Source organism: Zeus faber, assembly GCF_960531495.2.
Source record: "Zeus faber genome assembly, chromosome: 19".
Lineage (NCBI taxonomy): Eukaryota > Metazoa > Chordata > Actinopteri > Zeiformes > Zeidae > Zeus > Zeus faber.
The window spans coordinates 25253871-25275320 of NC_137206.1; the positions used below are offsets into that span (position 1 = coordinate 25253871).

General features: G+C 41.2%; 1 protein-coding gene across 2 annotated transcripts; it reads right to left on the minus strand.

Annotated features, from left to right (window-relative positions):
* Nucleotides 1-1878: 1878 nt before the first annotated feature.
* smpx (small muscle protein X-linked) lies at nucleotides 1879-18384 on the minus strand. 2 transcript variants are annotated; one of them, XM_080020693.1, is made up of 5 exons: nucleotides 18312-18384; nucleotides 11278-11337; nucleotides 7586-7672; nucleotides 6627-6789; nucleotides 1879-4745 (listed from the first exon to the last, which is right to left on the minus strand). In XM_080020693.1, exons 2-4 carry the CDS (start codon nucleotides 11311-11313, stop codon nucleotides 6640-6642), a joined length of 273 nt encoding a protein of 90 aa, XP_079876819.1. In that variant the 5' UTR covers nucleotides 11314-11337; nucleotides 18312-18384; the 3' UTR covers nucleotides 1879-4745; nucleotides 6627-6639. The 2 variants fall into 2 exon arrangements, with proteins under 2 accessions (XP_079876819.1, XP_079876818.1); XM_080020692.1 differs by lacking the exon at nucleotides 18312-18384 and adding an exon at nucleotides 17001-17200.
* Between the last annotated feature and the right edge of the window lie 3066 nt (nucleotides 18385-21450).

Below are 21450 nucleotides of genomic sequence, written 5' to 3' on the forward strand. Positions count from 1 at the left end.
CCCACAATAGTGAGGTGGCTGATTTTGATGCTGTTTATTATTGTTTATTGTTCACTATGGAACAATAATAGAACATAAAACTGTCCCTGAGTTCCAATAAAATACAACATGGAACAGTCACTGAGTATCAATTAAATAGAATATGGGACTGTAACCAAGTTTCAGTATAATTCAACCTGTAACTGGACACAACATATAACTAACATGTAAATGTCCAGTTCAAACTCCAAATGAAAGTATCTTTCAAGTACAAATATAACTTTCTGTTATATATATATATGGGGGACGGTAGAGCTGCTCAGGAGGTAGAGCTGGTTGTCTAGTAATCTAAAGGTTGCCGGTTCGATCCCAGGCTCCTGCTGTAGTGTCCTTGAGCAAGACACTCAACCCCTAATTGCTCCTGATGGCTGCGTCCGTCGGTGTTTGAATAATTGTAAGTCGCTTTGGATAAAAGCGTCTGCTAAATGTAATGTATATATATGGTACTTGCCATACCAAATTAATTTCCAACCATTGCAAAATGGTTGTATCTGACACTAATCGACTGGACACTGGTCATTATTTTGTATTGATTGATGGTTTAAATAACAATTATATAATTTTTGCATAGTTTCAGCTGCCATTTCTTACCTTTTTTCATCAAGAATTGCGTGGTTGGTACACAAAATGCGTGCAGGTTGGCAGGTCTGCACATGCAAATAGACAAAACAAGCAAATGAAGAAAACGTCTTCACCAATGTGATCACACATGTGCAGCATTTACATTTAGAAAACGTTCTGCAAATCCAGACGTGTCGAACTGCGTAGCAAAGCACTTTTCAAATTCAAAAAACACAACCGCATGAACAGAAAACACAAGTGCAAAGCCACAACATTACAGAAGTAAGCCACAACGGATTTATCTGCAATAAATTATATTAAAGTAAATGAAGGAGCCGGTAGAAGCTGTTGTCTCTGGAACTTCGCACTTTATTGGCTTTAATAAAATCTGTGGATTGATATAAAAGTATTTTTTTTAATTGCACAGAGGTGGCAGAAGGAGGATTTGGACACAGTGGTCTCGCGGGGCGCGGTTGGTCTGCTGATTGCTGCGGCTCCAGGTTATTACTTGTATAAATTCTGAGACACAAAATAATTAACCTTAATATATTTTATTGCAGATTAATCCATTGTGGCTCACTTCTGTTGTGTTTTGGCTTTGCATTTGTGTTTTCCGTTCATGCGGTTGTGTTTTTTGAATTTGCGGAGCATTTTCTAAACGCTGCACATTGGAGAAGATGTTTTCTTCATTTCCTTGTGTTTTTGTCGATTTGCATGTGTTTTTTAGTTGCAGTGTGTTGAGCCCTCAGGGCCACCATAGGGGCCGCGCCCGAAGTCTCGACCCCACTTCCAGAACCATGGTTATACAGTATGTGTTGTGATTGGCACCTATTATGGTTTTTTTTCTTGAATACCTTATCCTCCTTTGTATATGCTCTTGTGTTCTGCCATCATAGACACACAGCTCAAGCTGAATCTTATTTTACATGAACTCGTCTCCAAATCCTAAATCTTATTTTACATGAACTCATCTCCAAATCCTAATGAAACCACGGGAGGGTGACTGTACCACTGTTTACCGCTGTGAAACGAAGCTATGCACTGAAATCAAGCTGGACGGAATGGGAGCAGTGGCTTAATTCAATTATACACATTACACATGCGTGCACACGCAGGCACACACACACACACACACGCACGCACGCACGCACGCACGCACGCACGCACACACGCACGCACGCACGCACACACACACACACACACACACACATACACATACACATACACAAACAAGTGCAGATGTATATGCGTTTGTGAAGAATAATTCGGTTTTGGATCTATAGAACCAAGATATGATTTATTGCAACACCCACCCCAAATGATTCCGGAAACTGTTCTAAAAGCAAAATACACGTTCAGGGATTGGAAGAAGAAAAAGGAGTTGTCACAAGTTGTGGTCAGAGATTAATCATTCAACAGGAACGTTTACTATAAATGGGTGAACACTTCTGATGGACAGGAAGTGTAAAGTAACTCTTTCATTTGAAATTGTGTTTAGCCGTTGCGGTTCTTGTGTCTCGGATACGATGGGCTAGGTGGTGACCACGCCTCTTATTGTACTGGACTACGGAGATACCTTGCACTGCAAAAAGCCCAGATGTATTAATGTCTAAATTTCGACTTAATTCTACCTATACCTACAGTGGGGCAAAAAAGTATTTAGTCAGCCACCAATTGTGCAAGTTCTCCCACTTAAAAAGATGAGAGAGGCCTGTAATTTTCATCATAGGTTCACCTCAACTATGAGAGACAGAATGGGGGGAAAGAATCCAGGAAATCACATTGTAGGATTTTTAATGAATTAATTGGTAAATTCCTCGGTAAAATAAGTATTTGGTCACCTACAAACAAGCAAGATTTCTGGCTTTCACAGACCTGTAACTTTTTCTTTAAGAGGCTCCTCTGTCCTCCACTCCTTACCTGTATTAATGGCACCTGTTTGAACTCGTTATCAGTATAAAAGACACCTGTCCACAACCTCAAACAGTCACACTCCAAACTCCACTATGGCCAAGACCAAAGAGCTGTCAAAGGACACCAGAAACAAAATTGTAGACCTGCACCAGGCTGGGAAGACTGAATCTGCAATAGGTAAGCAGCTTGTTGTGAAGAAATCAACTGTGGGAGCAATTATTAGAAAATGGAAGACATACAAGACCACTGATAATCTCCCTCGATCTGGGGCTCCACGCAAGATCTCACCCCGTGGGGTCAAAATGATCACAAGAATGGTGAGCAAACATCCCAGAACCACACGGGGGGACCTAGTGAATGACCTGCAGAGAGCTGGGACCAAAGTAACAAAGGCTACCATCAGTAACACACTACGCCGCCAGAGACTCAAATCCTGCAGTGCCAGACGCGTCCCCCTGCTTAAGCCAGTACATGTCCAGGCCCGTCTGAAGTTTGCTAGAGAGCATTTGGATGATCCAGAAGAGGATTGGAAGAATGTCAATGGAATATGAAACCAAAATATAACTTTTGGTAAAAACTCAACTTGTCGTGTTTGGAGGAGAAAGAAAGCTGAGTTGCATCCAAAGAACACCATACCTGCTGTGAAGCATGGGGGTGGAAACATCATGCTTTGGGGCTGTTTTTCTGCAAAGGGACCAGGACGACTGATCCGTGTAAAGGAAAGAATGAATGGGGCCATGTATTGTGAGATTTTGAGTAAAAACCTTCTTCCATCAGCAAGGGCATTGAAGATGAAACGTGGCTGGGTCTTTCAGCATGACAATGATCCCAAACACACCGCCCGGGCAACGAAGGAGTGGCTTCGTCAGGAGCAGTTCAAGGTCCTGGAGTGGCCTAGCAGTCTCCAGATCTCAACCCCATAGAAAACCTTTGGAGGGAGTTTAAAGTCCGTGTTGCCCAGCGACAGCCCTAAAACATCACTGCTCTAGAGGAGATCTGCATGGAGGAATGGGCCAAAATACCAGCAACAGTGTGTGAAAACCTTGTGAAGACTTACAGAAAACCTTTGACCTCTGTTATAGCAAACAAAGGGTATATAACAAAGTATTGAGATGAACTTTTGTTATTGACCAAATACTTATTTTCCACCATAATTTGCAACTAAATTCTTTAAAAATCAGACAAGGTGATTTTCTGAATTTTTTTTTCTCATTTTGTCTCTCATAGTTGAGGTGAACCTATGATGAAAATAACAGGCCTCTCTCATCTTTTTAAGTGGGAGAACTTGCACAATTGGTGGGTGACTAAATACTTGCCCCACTGTATGTCTAAATTCATAGGTTTTTTTGTTTTTATTAGTGAAACGCATTGCTTACCCAACACAAGAGAAACTTGGATGACTCAATTTGCCCAAGGTAGAAAATCCGGGTTCCAAAAGTCAAACTCCACTCTGGGATCTTGAGCCGACCACCGAGGTTTTCTAATAGGTATCAACCCAGAGGTCACACTGTGGAGTGGAATCAGCTGATCAGCACACGGCTGCAGAGAACCCGGCAGGATTTTGACTTTTCTAACCCGGGAACTATCCACCTCTGGCTTCAGTTGAAAGAATCAAAGACCAGGTACCGATAGAACTGCATTTACAACTTAAAATCCCAACAGTTTAAGGTTTAATTTGAAGTTATAACTAAGATAGATTCAAAATTAAATGTCGATTTTAACGCCGGCTAATGTCTGTATTTAGACATTGTTATTCTTACTTCTTAAAATCTCCTTAATGCAGATTTATAATATTGCTTTCCAAAAGTACAATCACTCAATATGAAAGATTAATTTTGTTTGTGGTATTTTAAAAAGGGGATGGAGATGGAGTTGTGACCTGTGTGGAATAAAAAATAAAAATAAAATCTCCGGAGCTGCCTTCGAAGTGAATACATTTTCTTAAAACCCAGTTCTCCGGTTTTAAACAACAAGAGGTTTAAAATCAAAGTGAAGCAACGTGCGATTTATCGCTGCAGGCAGGTCTTGTCGCTCCCATGCTCGGTTGGTTGTTTTGGGTTGATTGTTCGGGAATTTGCCGACTGAGGTATGGCCACGCCCGTCCCTAGGAACGAACTGCAGCTGTGTGTGAACGTCGCGGTTGGATGGTGGTCTTCAGATATTTAGCGCTGAGTCTTTGTCCTTGCCGTTATCCGCCCGTTCACTCTTCCCCTCTCCGTAGTCAGGGATCCCTGCAGGGGAGACAGAAGGGCGCAGCAGGAGGGTTACTAATGAACTGTGTGCTGCACGAGGGTCGTTAAAGGGAGCTTCCACCGCGAAGCAGCATTTAACTCGTTTACCACATTGTGGTATATTAGGTACAATTCCCGAGGTTTGTCTTCTACTGATCGATAGATTGATTTTTTTTTTCTTAGTAATTTTATTGTTCATCCATATTGACCATGACTAGCAACGCTGCTTCATCAGATTCACCTGGGCTCCCTTTCACTTCTCGCCCTAATCTTTGTGTTCTTGCTGGTGATGGCGGACCCCGCCACCAACACTGAAAACAGCAGATAGAGGAGCACATGTGTAACGCCAATGCATTGAATAGCTGTTTCTTATAAAGTGCCAGATAAATAAACTTCTTAATATGGGATTTTCTTTCATAATATTATGGATTGCCACTTTAAGTCTCCCTTTGTTACTGGGAAAGGGAGTTACTTTGTTTAAAGTAACTTGTTACTGAGCCGTAGTTTAGGCCAAAACATCGTCTCTGGCATTTTAGTGGGGTTCTCCTTTTAGTCATCTTATTTTTACTGAGCTGCGGTGTCAGATATTGCGGTTTCTTCATCCCACTGAGACACACACACACACACACACACACACACACACACACACACACACACACACACACACACACACACACACACACACACATACACACACACACACAACACACACACACACAGTGGTAAAAATAGAGCCTGACTCAACACACTATGCCCACACACACACACACATAGCAGACCCGGCACACACTCATGCTGGTCCAAACAAAGGCCTTCCTCACCCACAGTGACTCCCTGTGGTGAGTCCTGATTACTGTACGCTGCACCGCACCAAGGGACACATTCACTAACAAGCCTCGTTTCCGACGTTTCCAACACATTCTGCCGTGATTTATCAAACAAAGTACAAGCCTGGAAGCCTGAATATGATACCGTTACCCATTTACCGACATTCACAGTCAATTTCGAGTGCACATTTCTCCTTCTCCTTCAAAAGAGCAGGTGCAAATTAGCGCAGGAAGGCAAAGGGAAGTTGCGTCATGGATCGCTGATGAACAACCGAAAACCAAGTTTTGGGTCGCGACCCACGGGTGTGTCGCCGGAGGTTTTTAATCAAATCAAAAAATCAAATCATGCTGAATTTCCTCCTTAGTCTTTTTAAAATTGTATTTCTATCCACAGTACACCCTCAAGCCACAGGAAGGCGCACATGCAGGCGTAGGCGACTCTATCTACCACTTTATCTCACAATAAAATGTAGGTTGATGTAGGTTAAATAACACTTAGTGTATTGTGAAAATGCAGGCTACTGTACATGCTGTTGATGTTAGGAAAAATACTAATTCAGCGAAGTCGTGGGTTGAACTGGGACTAGAAGACCTGTTCCCTGATTATTTAGCGTCCGCCCCTAATAAATCAGACATTCATGTCACGCTGATTGCGAGCACAAATTCCTCTTATGTAATTGGCCCCGATAATCGGTTCAATTCAATTTAAATATCTGGGTTTGATGTGCAATTGATCGCTCTGACATAACACATACGCTACAAGTGTTGATTAGAGCGACGATTAGAGGACGATTACAAATTCTTGTTTGCATCATGCATCATCAATAATTCATCACTTGACAAATTATTTAGTCGTATTTCATTTTCAACTCAAAAACATACCCAAAAAACAAAGAACTTGGTGAGGTGTTAGAGGAGTTTGTAAAGCAGCCAAAGTGTAGAAAAATGCACGAGAAAAGCCAGTGACTCCAAAAGTACAAAATGCACTTAACAAAAAAATAAATATATGTATGAATTAAAACAGAAAAATGAATTATTTCCGCCCTTCCCTGACCTGGAGGTGCATGTTAGTCCTTGGTGACCCATCGCAGCTCGCTCTTGACGTTCTGGAGCTCCGACAGGTTGACGGCGGGGCCGGGCAGCTTCACACCGCCGGGCAGAGCTTTCTTCTCCTCCGGCGTCTGGGTCGCGGCCTGGGGGGGGTCCGGGGACTGGGCCTGTCAACCGGCCGCCGGTTAAATAAAAAATAAATAAATAAAAATGAATGTTTGGCCCCGTCTCGCTCGTTATCTGTTTGCGTGTAAACTTAATTTCACAGCGGTTCGTTTATGCGGGGAAGACTACGCCCAAAATCTTCACCGAAATCTATTCTCGACTGGTTTAAATAAAAACTGGACAGAGCCAAGTCCATGCTATGAATTTAACTCTCCAAAACCAGTGTATTGTTCATAAGATAACATTTTATTTATCCATGACTTTAGGAATACAGGGAAGAAATTCAGCAAATTAGCACCCACCCTTACATTAAACAAGCATCATTTATGCCTTTAATATGTTTAGATAATGTTTTCCATTATTGTTGCCTGTTAGTAACCATTATCATTATTATTATAATTATATATGTTATTGTTGTATGTTTTTTTTTTTTTTTTTCAAGTAATTGATCAGGGCAGGCATGTTGGAAGATTTGCATCCGGCCTTGACTGATTAGAATAGAGCTCAGGGATTCACTGGAGTCAGGAAACTAAGAAATGACAAACTTATTACCAACGATTAAATGGAGATATTACTCGCTACTTACACTATTACCTACGTATTACCAGTTTCCAGCTGGAAAAATAAAGCAGAATATATTTTCATCGTGACTGGATGATGGATCCATTTTCTAGCACAACCCCTCACAAAATTTGTAATTTCGGTTCATCAGATCACCAAGCCCAGACGACAGTATGCCGTTTATATCTCCACGTGGTGTCCGCAATTTGTCTGTGTGTGTCCTCCATGTTTTCTCACCTCTTCTGTGTCGACTGTCTCCTCTCTCCTCCTGACAGGATGCCCCGCCCCCGGACGCAGAGCTCCCATCGGGATGTTCAAATTAGCCTGACGGACAGCAAGGACAGCCGATGACATGCTTTCAACATCTACAATGTGTGTGTGTGTGTGTGTGTGTGTGTGTGTGTGTGTGTGTGTGTGTGTGTGTGTGTGTGTGTGTGTGTGTGTGTGTGTGTGCCCGTGTGTGTGTGTGTGTGTGTGCCCGTGTGTGTGTGTGTGTGCCCGTGTGTGTGTGTATGTTGGTTGCTTTTAAAAGCCCGTTTTGGATAAGATCCCTATTTCCCGGTACGTTACAATACATTTCTAAATCCCTGTCGATGGAAATATCAACGCATTACACATGTACACATAAACACACATTCTAGACACACACACAACCACACACTCCAAACACAGACACAAATACAAATGCATGCACAACTCAGATCTAAGCGTCCGTAACGCTGACGCTCTGACGCCTCCGTGACGTGTTGTGTTTTGTACTGTAATGTACTGTACTGTATTGTATATATATATAGACTTATTTAACCCGTACGCTGTATATTTGTACAGACAGGCACTAACCCCCAAGCCCCCGAGGGATGGGCACACTCATCGGGATGCTTTAGTCTGAGAGAGAGAGAGAGATGTATTTATTTTAGGTTCAATGATTAAATGAGCCGGACAGTGTCGCATCAGGCTTGGCTTGGCTCCGTCAGAAGCTGGATTTGATCACCTTTTTGGATCCGAAATAGCATGAAAACAGACTGCGCTATGTGAAGGGTCTGTTCAAATACTGTCTTTCCAACAAGTGACAACCAGAAGCGGGGGGAGTGGGCAGAAGGTTCGGTTTACTTGAAATTGAAAGGTATTCTATTGTTATACTCAAGCTACAGGTAAGCAGACAGAATTTGGCACAATTTACAGTTAAACGCTCTACGAATAAACAACGCTTCAGCATGGATTTACTACTGATTGCCGCACTGTTAGCAGTCATCTTCTGACATTCCTTCATGTGCTCCTCATGATTCAGCTCGACTTCCGACCAAACTTGATGGAAAGACGTCCGGATAATAAATTTTGAGAAAAAGGGGCCCCTTTTTTTTTTAATTTGTGTGTGTGTGTGTGTGTGTGTGTGTGTGTGTGTGTGTGTGTGTGTGTGTGTGTGTGTGTGTGTGTGTGTGTGTGTGTGTGTGTGTGTGTGTGTGTGTGTGTGTGTGTGTGCATGGGCGGGGGGGGGGGGGCATGATAACCGAAGCACCTGGGGTGAAAACATCATGTCGACCATCTTCCTGGCTGAAGTGACCTTGAGCAAAATCACCGAAACCCTGTCGGAGAGGAGTCCTACAACCAACCAAACAAAGGTCCTGAGAGATGTAGTTTCCGCTCCTCGAAATGAGTGTCAAAGAGTGAACAGTCAACCCTGTGTTTGTACTGTCCCAGTTTGACACAAAAAAAACAAAAAAAAAAAAAAGTGAAGGAAAAAGTTCTTTGTCCTGTTGCCTATCCCATGGTTAGATGAGAAAACGAGCACAATGAGAGAAGAGATGACTGAAGAGACCGCACCGACAAGAACGCATCACATGTCCATGGAGTGCCGCCAAATATGAGCCGACATGAACGCACCGCGCTGCGCACTCACACATCCACCAACACATCGACGGAGAAACCTCGGTTCCACATGTCATTTTGATGTGTCCTCTTTGTTGTTGTGTTGGATCCACGGATCGGAATCCCGGCTTGATGCATCCAAACCCAGCTATAAAATGCGGCCCAGTTAGAGTTCCCTCCCTCAACACCGTAAACAAATTTATCGCGACTCAGGATGGATAGTGGCGTGGCCTTTTAATGGATTTCCACTTCATGGGTTCTCAGGCATGGCGTCGAGGCAAGTTTGGACTGCCACAGTGGGAGCTCAGACTTTTAAAAGTCCATTCTGATTATTTACCTCGGCCTTGAAAGATAGTTAGATACAGTAACTCTAACCCTTCCCCTAACCCTAACCCAACCCTGACCCTGGTCACATTGAAATGACAATTGTACTCGGGGTCCAAAAGGATAGGCTAGCCATCTTTCAACCCAGGCCTTATTAAAATGTTGGTTCCCATAATTTATAGCTGATCATAGCACAGCCCCTCCCTGAATGCTTTACTGTTGAGAAACCTCACACTCTGCTGCAGCTTCTCACTGTGCCCAATGCAATCCAATGGGGCAAATGTTCAAGCCCACAATAAAGTCATTCTTTATGTTATACCGAAATTAAAATGGCCACAAATTATGCATTTTACTGGGTTTTATTGACTCTTTTGCGGGTCCGCTAAACAGCTCTTTGGCTAGCACTAACCCAAGAGACTAGGAACTGGAAGCTGTGCCGCTTCATACGACATAGACAACCTGCTGAGGCCAATGTTACAACGCTCTGGATATTCTACAGTGATTACAGAGAGTCGCTTAAAGTGTGATATCACGGTTATTCAAAACACATTAAAAAATAATGCATGATCACAAATGTGACTATAAAGTGGGTTTCCCTTTTTCGGAAAAGGGGATTCCACCTTTTTTTTTGTATAAACGGCTTAATCGTTTGCTCCGTTAGACTGCTTTAAGGCACATTGGGCTGAAAAATAGCGAACCTATCCTTCAATCACGTACAATGGGACAAAGACATACATGCACATAAACACACACATAGAAAGCCACTCTCTCAGTCTCACAAACAGACGATGCTTCCCTTTGCCTTGCTGAAACCCTGCACTATTAAAGCCTTGATATGTATACATACACTCTGAACTGTAAATCAAGTAAAGTACTGTATCTGCCTTTATCAATAAAAAAAAGAACCTTTCATGTTTGTCAAGCTCTTTTTCTTTCGGGTCATTATTTCAGTCTTCCATTGTTATGAAAAAGCTCTTTGGACTAATTAACGCTTGGGAATGCGTCTCTGGGAAACATGTCGTCGGGAAATTAAGCCTATAATAATGAAAAAAAAAGGCCGTCTGGAGTTTCACCATGAAACAAAAAATGGATTAAATGCTGCACTACTGTTGTGAAAATGGATAGTATGAGATATTCATAATAATGACTCAAAAGTGAAATGTTTTTGTGTTTTTTTTATAAAACAGGAGACTTTCATTCATGATTTTTTTCATTATATATTGATTATTGTTTTTCGTAATTTGCTCCTCCATACTTTGGCTACCTGGTTGAGCACTGACTAGTGTAGTAAAGCAATAGAGAATATTGAGAGTAGATTAAATGCATTGTTCAATGCAGGTGATAGATTCTGTTGGAAGAAAAAAATATTCAAACTACAACCCACCTTTGCCTTTAAGCAATTGAAAATCTCACTTTCTTTCACTTTCTGCACAATCGTTCAAAACTCCCATAGTTACAGGTGGACAACAAATATACAAAATAAATTCTGGGACCAAAAGTTGGATTTTTAGGAAGTAGCCTACTATAGTGTTTTACTGCATTATGTAAAATGTGCATTTGTGCCTTTATGTACATTGTATGATTGATGAAGATTGTAACATGCACACTCACACAACACACACACACACACACACACACACACACACACACACACACACACACACACACACACACACACAGTATATTATATCACTACCAATTTGAACCAGCAGAATATTCCAGGTTGAAAGTTATTTTACCTGAAGGGCCTTGACGTTGGACGAAGGTTTGGACATAATCAGCCGCGAAAGTCCTCCGTCCTGCAAGTTCACAGACACTGGAATTCAGTTTTGTGACGGCAGTGTGTGTGTGCGTGCGTGCGTGCGTGCGTGCGTGCGTGTGTGCACACGTTGGGGGCATTGTAGCTCTGGTTCTGTGCAGGCTTTCGGGGCCTGGGATATAGCATTTCAGTTGCTTAGCGACTCTTACAGAAGAGAGCAGGTAAATGAACTTGTTTCTGAATCATTCATGAGAGAGAGAGAGAGAGAGAGAGAGAGAGAGAGAGAGAGAGAGAGAGAGGGAGTGCAGGGATAAAACTACTAAAATTACTGACGCCGACGCTTAAATTCAGTTATATATATCAGTTATACCGACATGACCGACCGGCCAATCTATGTTTTATATTCCTAAATCTGGCTCTCCGTGGAGGAAAGTCACTCTTAGTGCTTGGATGGATGACATTTTCTTTTTTTAAATTTACATCACCAACATTCCTGATCTGCCAGAAATCAAACGAATGACAGAGTTATGGAACATTTTCTTTACGGCTTAACTCACGGCCAAATTCGAATTGAGTTTTTGCATGTCCATGAATTTATGGCCGAAAAAAACCCAGATGCTGCCTTCCTTGTTTTGGGAATCCTGGGTTATGCAGGTGGAGAGCAGACTGTACTGCAGAAGGAGAGATTGAATGTATTTACCCTCCAGTAAATAAATTCAATCCCCTTTTGTTTCCAAACTGGCGTTGTGGCGACCAAACCGAAGTCCAAGGAATACAAACCGCCTCTGTACGTGGTTTCGGGTTTCACAGTGTTTCGAACAAGCCTCATCAAGGATTTAATGGAAAAATGGGGCTGCGGTGGCGGAGGAGTGTGTGGGGTGGTGCCCGACACATTCTGGGCTTGGATACTGCATTGGTTATTTTATTTAATTTTATTGTATTTTATTGTATTTTATTTATTTATTTATTTATTTATTTATTTATTTGTTTGTTTGTTTGTTTGTTTGTTTGTTTATTTCTTACTTTATTATTTTTATTTTTTTATTTATTATGTATGTAGTCATGTATTTATTCGGCTATGTATTTAGTTATTTCATAAATAAATTTCGTTTATTTTAGTTTTTTTATGTTTTTATTTATCTATTTATTTATTTGGTTATTTACTTATCTAGTAATATTTATTGATTTAGTATAATTTATTCATTAATTAATCTACTTATTTAGTTACTTATTCAATATCCAATGTATTTATTTTACTATTTATTTATTCACTCACCTGTTCGATTGTCCATTTTTATTTTACCCTATGTATCTGTTTTGGGGTATATTTCAGGTGATGCACATTGTGTATTCCACTGAATACTGAAATGTGCCATGAGCCTTTTCCTGTTTCCACCGATAATCTCATCACATTGGATCTTCAGATCACAACAATGGATGAACGAAGGAACAACCTTCATAGAATGAAACCACCACATGAAAAATTAGAACGTCTCGGTGTTTTGATGCAACGCTGCCAGACTTGTCCTCGGGGTGTTTTTTTTAGGTCACTCTGCTTCCCCCCGTTTCGAGCACACATTGGTGTTATTTCCACTCAAGGTCAGCGAAGCTTCCACTTCTCTGCACTACACTGTACAGGCTGTGTGGATAAGTGATAAAATATTCTGTTTGAAGTGCGTATTTTCAAGCGTTCTGTCCCCCCCCATTTAGCCGGATGATGGGATCAAATCCTGACTATTAAAAAAATAAAATAAAATGCCGTATCTTCAGACAGGGCTCGGCTCCCCCTGGCCAGTGGTGATGAAATCCAATTTTTATGCGTATCAATGTCAAATCCTATTTGTCGAGGTGGTGGAGTTGCGTTTGAAGCGGAAACAGAGCGAGACAGCGGAGGAGAGGGAGCAGACTGTGAGAGTAGTCCAGACTATTTTGGGACTGAACCCAAACTGTCGAGTCCGGTCCATCGGTGGAGTCGAGGCGCGTGTCCGGTCGGCCATGTTAGTTCTACTCTTCTAAAGTTCCCCTGAAAACTATGTAAACCAGCTCACGTCCCCGAAATAGATCCAGGAAGCTCCGAGGTCCAAGGTGACAGGAGCTCCGCCTCCCCTTTTGCACGTGTCCTCTTTTGGGCTGTAACCATGGCGATGCTCATTTGGCTGGTTTGGTCAAATTAGCTGATTAAGTATCATTCTTGCATTTTCTTTCTTTCTTTCTTTCTTTCTTTCTTTCCCTCTGTGTCCCCCCCTCCCCGTCCCCCTCACCATCTCCCTTTATCCTTTTGTAAGTTATCTCATCTTTACTCTCCTCCTCCTCCTCTCCTCCACTCCTCCTCTCTCCCTCTCCTCCTCCTTTCCACCCTCCTCTCCTCCTCCTCCTCCTCTCTTCTCCTCCACTCCTCCTTTCCCCCCTCCTCTCCTTCATTCCTCCTCTCCATATCCTATTTATCTTATCTCAGCTCGGAGCAGGACGGTGGAATAAACACCACGTTTAAACACACACACACAGCGTTTCTGACTGACCTTAGTTGCCTTAGTTACCGTAACTAGGGTACTGTTTACACAACAACATGGAGACAATTTGCTTTGCTGCTGCTTGTGTGTGTGTGTGTGTGCGTGCGTGCGTGTGTGTGTGTGTGTGAGAGAGAGAGTGCGTGCGTGCGTGTGTGTGTGTGTGAGAGAGAGTGCGTGCGTCCAAGACAGAGAAAGAGAGAGAGACTGACAGAGACAAAGAGAGAGTGATTAAAGGCTCGGGCGCCTATAAATAAATACATACTTTATACACTAACACACTGCAGGCCTATGTACACACATTATTAGGGGTCACGCAGATCTGAATTTTTCAGGCTAAAACTATCTGAAACACAACTGCAGAAGTTATGACCACGGTTTATGTCTCGTTTGAACTGGTATGTCACAAACATCTCATGGTTCAACTTTCATCCAAATCGATCTACATACGGAGAAGAAATTCGTGAAAACCCCCCTAAATTGACCCACAGTAGCCTGAGGGTCATGTTCACCGACATGCACACCAGATGACATTAACAGTAAGATGCTTTATGACGTCATCATACTATTTACTATAAACGTCTAGGTTGTGGTTCAGAATGTACAGTGCGGCCGTGTCCAGTGTGGGGAGTGGTCAGAGTCATTCTGTACTTGTTGGACATTACCAAACTATCTATTTACATGTATAATTATGAACCTTCTTACCTGGTAGATGTCAGTAGATCTGTTTGATTGATATTTTTAATCTGTGGTCCACATTACTTTGCAAGAATAATGAAAAAAATAAAAACAAATCCTTAAATATTTGTCACCACATCCAATCGAAACCATTGAAAGACAGAGTGATGCGTTCAAGATCCAGCGAGGCATCGGAAAAATAGGAGGCCTGCAATGGTAATTACCCACAGAAATACCACAATGTTTTTCGTATTACATGGAAACATAACTTACTGAAAATGTATTCCAAGTTAAAAACTCAACTAAACTTTACAAAAATTGATGTGAATTAGAATACTATCGTCAGTCGACATGAATACGTCATAATTGAAGTATTCATGTCGACACATGAGACACAACGTTACCTACCATCACAGAAACTCCAGATGTACTTCAATGCAACAAGGTAGGTTATAACAATGACAAGATAGAGTTTAAAATAGAAAATAAAATATATATTTTTAATATACGTCATGTAAAAATATTTTCCTACACCTAAACGTAACAAACTGCAATGGAAAAGGCAGAAATTGGTTTTGATCTTGACAAATTATTTCATAAAAATTCCAATTGTAAATTAATGTTAAAGTTACATAAATCTTGTCTGCATTAAAATATAGACAAGTAATCTACTAAACAGAACTTTAAAATTGTATATAACTAACATAAAAAGTACAATAAATTAGGAATTAGAAATAACATGTATTTTTATATTTCTAAAATGAAATGTATTTATTGTTATTGTTATTAAAAGTAATTACAAATGTTATTGTTGTTATGAATACAGATGCTGAAAAATAGCTGAAAATCAGACAATGGACGATGAAAGAAGCCAATGTCCAAAAATCCAGACATCAATGTAAGTCACAATATTAGAAAAATTTACTGAAGAAAAATATTGTTAAAAAAACACTAATGTGTTTCAATGTAAGCATTGATTCCCCATACGTCTCTGTGTTAAGAGGCTCATTTCATCAGGATCATTTTCAATTTGGAGACTCCAGAAATAAACAATGTGCAGCTATGAGTTTAACAGCAATTCTTAAAAACAAGATTCTGAATGATTGCACATGGACACAAAATGACCCAGATCATGTTTTGATGAAAGAAAATATTTTTTATCAGGAGATGGAAGAATAAATGATAACGTTCCATGAAGAGATTATATTGCAATAACAGAATTGCCAACAAGACTAATTATGTTTTATACAACATTCCAAATAACATATGCAGATCCGTTTACTGGCTGTACTGGCAATATCAAAACTATAAACTCAGCTATTTGGAACAATTTTTTATTCTTATTTTTTATTTGTATCATTATTATTATTATTATTATTATTATTATTATTATTATTATTATTATTATTATTATTATTATTTTAAGTAGTAGTAGTAGTAGTATCACTTCTACTGCTGTACATCATTGCATACTGTTTTATTGCTATGCACTGTCATTATATACTTAATTTAACATACTATACTGTACTTAAGCATAACCACACATTTATTTTTATCCCTTTGAACGTCTGTTCCATCATATCTAACATACATCATATATCGCAATTTAATTTACATACTTCCACATTAAATAGCCAACTCATAATATTTCAATTTACAATTTCAGAATAGAACACAACCTAAAATATAACTTTGTAAGTATGTTATATTCATGTGACATCATAGGAAAAAAATCAACTTTGTTCTGTCTTTGTATGAAATTACAGAAACGTAAGCGTCTTTGTAACAATGTGCTTCACATACACACACACACGCACACACACACACACACACACTCTGATGCAGTCTAGGCACACGTGCACACACACACACACACACACCCTAACAAAAACTCAGAGGGGGCATTTGTGTTTGCTTGAATGGATGCAACAGCTGAATCCCCGAAGATCAAACACGTTCTCACACTTTCTCTTTTACACACACACACACACACACACACACACACACACACACACACACACACACACACACACACACACACACACACACACACAAGCATGCTCATGTACACAGTTTTGCCAGAAAGGAATTATGCAAATCTTTGAAAACTGTTGAACAACCTCAATATACAAACTAACAAAGAGGTTTTTGAGGATGCCAATTTGATATTTATCTGCCCGTGCACATGTCGCCTGCATGTGGTGTTTAGTGCTTAGCTCACAGTGATGCTGTTTGGAAGATGTTTGGAATATTAAACAGGAGAAGACTTTCCACAGGAGAGATTGTCCACAAATTGGCAACAGGTTATTAATGTCCCACAGTAATAATGACTCAGTGCTGCTCACAAACTATTGCTTTGGCCCTTTAGGAGTCGTGGACGTAAATTAGATAAAGAATAAGACATCATGCAACAAAAAAATGACAGAAATGTTTTTAAATGTTTGTTTGTGTTTGTTTGTGTGTGTGTGTGTGTGTGTGTGTGTGTGTGTCTGTGTACTTATACAGTACACTCACTTACCTGTTGATGCAACTGTATCCTGTGATGGTGGAACTTACTCACCCAAATCTCTCACTGACCTTTCTCTCTCCCTCGCTCTCTCTCTGTCACTCTCTCTCTCTTTCTCTCTCACTCTCTGTCTCCCTCTCCTTCTCAGCTGTGCTCTTTTATCATGTCCTTCTCGCTGCCCTACTCCCTCTGTTCTTTTACACTGATGTCCATCTTTCCCTGTCATGGTTCTTTTATGTCCCCCCTCCACTCCCCCTCTCTGTGTCTCTCTCTCTGTCTCTTGAAGTGGTGGAAGGATTCCGCTCATATCTGGGATTCGTTCTCTCTATATATAGAAGAGCGATACACAGAGGGACCTGCTTTCTGTCCATACGTGCGTGCACACACACGTACACATAGTGACACAAAATTTGACATAATCATAAGGACACACATACATACACACTTCACATGAACATACAAAGGCACATGTACATGTGCTCAAACACATGGACATACAACACACACACACACACACACACACACACACACACACACACACACACACACACAGACACACACAGTCACAGGCGTGTGTAAACATCCCACACATGCATACCATACTCATATAATCTCCCCCCCCCTCCCCCCCCACACACACACAGACACACACACGCACCTCCTCCTTATCACTTTCCCAGGACATAGTTGGTGTCTAGAGGGATGACTATTCCGGCCTGTAGACGGCCCTGGCCGGGTTTCAACATACTCTACAGTTCAATATAAGAGCAAAAGTCATCTTGTGATACCATATGACAATTAAAAATATGTCAAATTTCACACAAATATCAAAACTACAGCTTTAAAAAGATGAAGCTCCTTGTTCATTTGGGAGCTGCTGTAATGAGCCTCGGCGCTCCAGCCCTGCAGCGAGCCGGCTTTACTCTCCCCATACCCAGCGACTAAAATGGCACTGTCCTATTTCTGCACCCACACACACATGCACGCTCATTAAGTTTATATTTACACACACACACACACACACACACACACACACACACACACACACACACACACACACACACACACACACACACACACACACACACAGACACACACACACACACACACACACACACACATACAAACAAACACACACATTCAAAAACATATACATAGCAAACACATATTGAGGCCCCATGGGCATCTATAGCTCAGAGGGTTAAAGGTCTGTGTGTGTGTGTGTGTGTGTGTGTGTGTGTGTGTGTGTGTGTGTGTGTGTGTGTGTGTGTGTGTGTGTGTGTGTGTGTGTGTGTGTGTGTGTATGTGGACCCGGCCTCCTACCTGGTGTCGTGCACGCCTGCTCTGCCCTGCCTGCTGTCTCTGCTCCTGCTCAGCTACCTGACCTGCTTCCGCTCGCCCTGATTGGTTCAGAGACGGCGAGCTCCGCCCCCAGAGGAACCTGATGCGGCGTCTGAGAGGAGGAGAGAGAGTTTTTTCGGAGTCGGACACTTAATCCACATCCATCCAGCTGCTAATAAGCTCTGTATTAACGTGTCTATTTCGAGTCATACGTGACATTGTGTCAGAATCTGTACCAGTGCAGTTTCTCCATGTTTTTTGGGAGTGTTCCTCTGTACAAATGAAATCATTTTTACGTTTTTTGTGACTATTATTTTAGCCTCTTTGGAACTCTGTTAGTTTGAGCTGATTTTGTTTTGAAAACTCACATATGAAAGTAGATAGATAGACAGACAGACAGACAGACAGACAGACAGACAGACAGACAGATAGATAGATAGATACTGTAGATAGATGCACTTTACCAAAAGCAGTGATAACTTCAAAAACCCATGTGATCTCTACTTACAGTAAAACTACACGTTGACAAGATACACTAGTTCAAAACCACTGTGGAAAGAAAGAAATAGAGGAAAAAAGAAAGAAAAAAGAAAGGAAGAAATAAATAAAGAAAAAAAAATAATAAACAAAAGAAAGAAATAAAGAAAGAAAGAAGAGAACTCGACCTACCGGGAGTCTTGGGGTCAACCTTCCCCCGTCTGGACAATGTGAGCATCTGAACAGTATCAGGCGGTTGCTCCGACCAGCTGCAGATTTTAAATATTGCAGCTTTTATGCAAATGAGCCAATGTGTTGTGTTGTGTTTACCTGTCAATGGCCTCTTCATTGACTGTCTTCCTTTTATTGAGCATCACACGAGCTGTGGTGTAACAATAACAAGGTGAAAATACTTAGCTACTTTACTGAGTATTCTTTACTGAGCAAGTGCAGGCCCAGTGTCACGGAGAGACACAACTAGAGCAGCGTGTCGGAGAGCGATGGCCTCCTCCAGCAGCTGCACCGCCGGCACCTGCTGTGACTGACGGAGGCAACACCCGGGACTATGTCTACACCAAATGTTTTATAATGTTGGAGTGAAAGGATGCGTCTTCCCGAAGGAAGAGCCTCTCATGCTTACCCAAAAATACCAAAATATTTGCAACCAGAATAAAATCAGAGCAACAATAAAAGGTCTTGCATTATATTTTACTTTTGATAGTTAAATACCTTTAAAGACTTTTATTCAAGTAATAAGATCAAGACTTTCACTTTTACCGTATTAGTTTTTTAGTAAGATATCTCTACTTTTACTCAAGTGCGACTTTCCACTACTTCTTCCACTACTGCACACAAGGATATTGAATATCATAGCTTTCTGATGAGCCAAGAAAGTTTTGTGTGTGTGTGCGCGCGCGTGTGTGTGTGCACGTGTGTGTGCACGTGTTTGTGCACGTGTGTGAGCATGTGTGTGTGTGCCTGTGTGTTTGTGTGTGTGCGTGTGCATGCAGTGTCGGCGGTGGTTCCTGTAGGCGACTCTGCGCACATCCCCGTGCCCCTTTCCTCCAAATAAAGCAAATAAAAACATTGTGTTTTTATTTGAGATGTGTTTTATTTTACTCCGTCACCTAATTGAATGAAACAACAACAAAAAAAGCATCCACCCAAGAATGTGGTCAAAATGCGGTCACCCTTGGCATTACACCGACCTATTTTTTTTTAGATTAGATTCAACTTTATTGTCACTAGCAGAGTACAGGTAAAGAACCAATGAAATGCAGTTGACGTCTAACCAAAAGTGCAAAAGAAGCATTTAAATACCAAAGAACCATTTAAATACCAATGAAGCATTTAAATACCAAAGAACCATTTAAATACCAAAGTATGTGGCGGTTAACACACAATGTTGACCTTCAACCTCTCTGAGTCCGACGGAAAACATGCTTTCCCTGCAGCATCTGCATCGGGTCATTGATGCTTATTGCATGAGGCGCCTTTCGCACACGCTGCCATGCACTCATTTAAATTTTTACTGCTGCCATAAATAAATAAAAATAAAGTAGCCAAAGCGAGCAAGAGCAGCCAGCGACAAATTGTCCACTCGCCGACGTGTCCTTGAGCAAGGCACCCAACCCCCAACCCCCAACCCGCTCCCGCCTTGCGTGGCCTCCTCCGCCGTGGCCGTATGAATGGGTGAAGGGCCATTGTGTCGGTGCTGTATCAAATGACTGATTGACTTCCTAACTCCATTTGAAGTACTTATCTGTTCCGTCCTATTTATTATGCATGGCAATAACCCAAGCAACCAGGAGGTGTATCTCACACGAGGCATTCTGTTCAGTTTGCTTATAGATGGAGATAATGCAGCAATAATGAACGTATGATAATACAATTATATCACGAGGATAATAAGATAGAGTCCATTTGTGACTTAACTTTGGAAGTAACTGAAATCTTGATTTTTCCTTTGTCTGTCCTTCCTGGTTGAGTGTTGATTAATTGTTTCACCGTGTTTCTGTTTATAAAATTATTGTTTTGTTTGTTATTCTTTTCTCGCATTCATTTTCTCGCATCAGTTTTTTATATTCATTTTCTTTATGTCAACGCACGCCTTCGGGTAATCGTCGTTTTGGTAATGGGACCCGAGCGAGACGATAACCTATTATAAACAATAAACAATCGTAGAAATAATCCTGATGATCGCCGTTGACACAGACATAGCGGGATATTTGAAGAAAACAGTGATGTCAAAATAAAAAGAAAGACCTTTCTATATGAATATAACAATTACATATATATACAACATATAACAACAATTAACAATAAAGTTGGTGAATCTAAAAATTGTATTACCTAATTTTACTTGATCAGCAAGTCATATTAAAACAATTCATATATGCATAAATATTCTCATAATGTATAGTATGTGTAGGAAAGTTAGAATGTGTGATGCGCATTCCCAAACATGAGGTGGCCATAAGACGTATGACGTCGATGCGTTACCCGCCGTTTTAGATCCCGCGAAGAAGCAGTAGCTGGTCGCACGGTGATGACGTCACGGCCCGTTCCAAGTTGTTGTCACTTTCTTCCGGCTGCGCGGGTAGTGACGTCCTTTCCCGTCCGGCGTCTTACACGATGAATAACA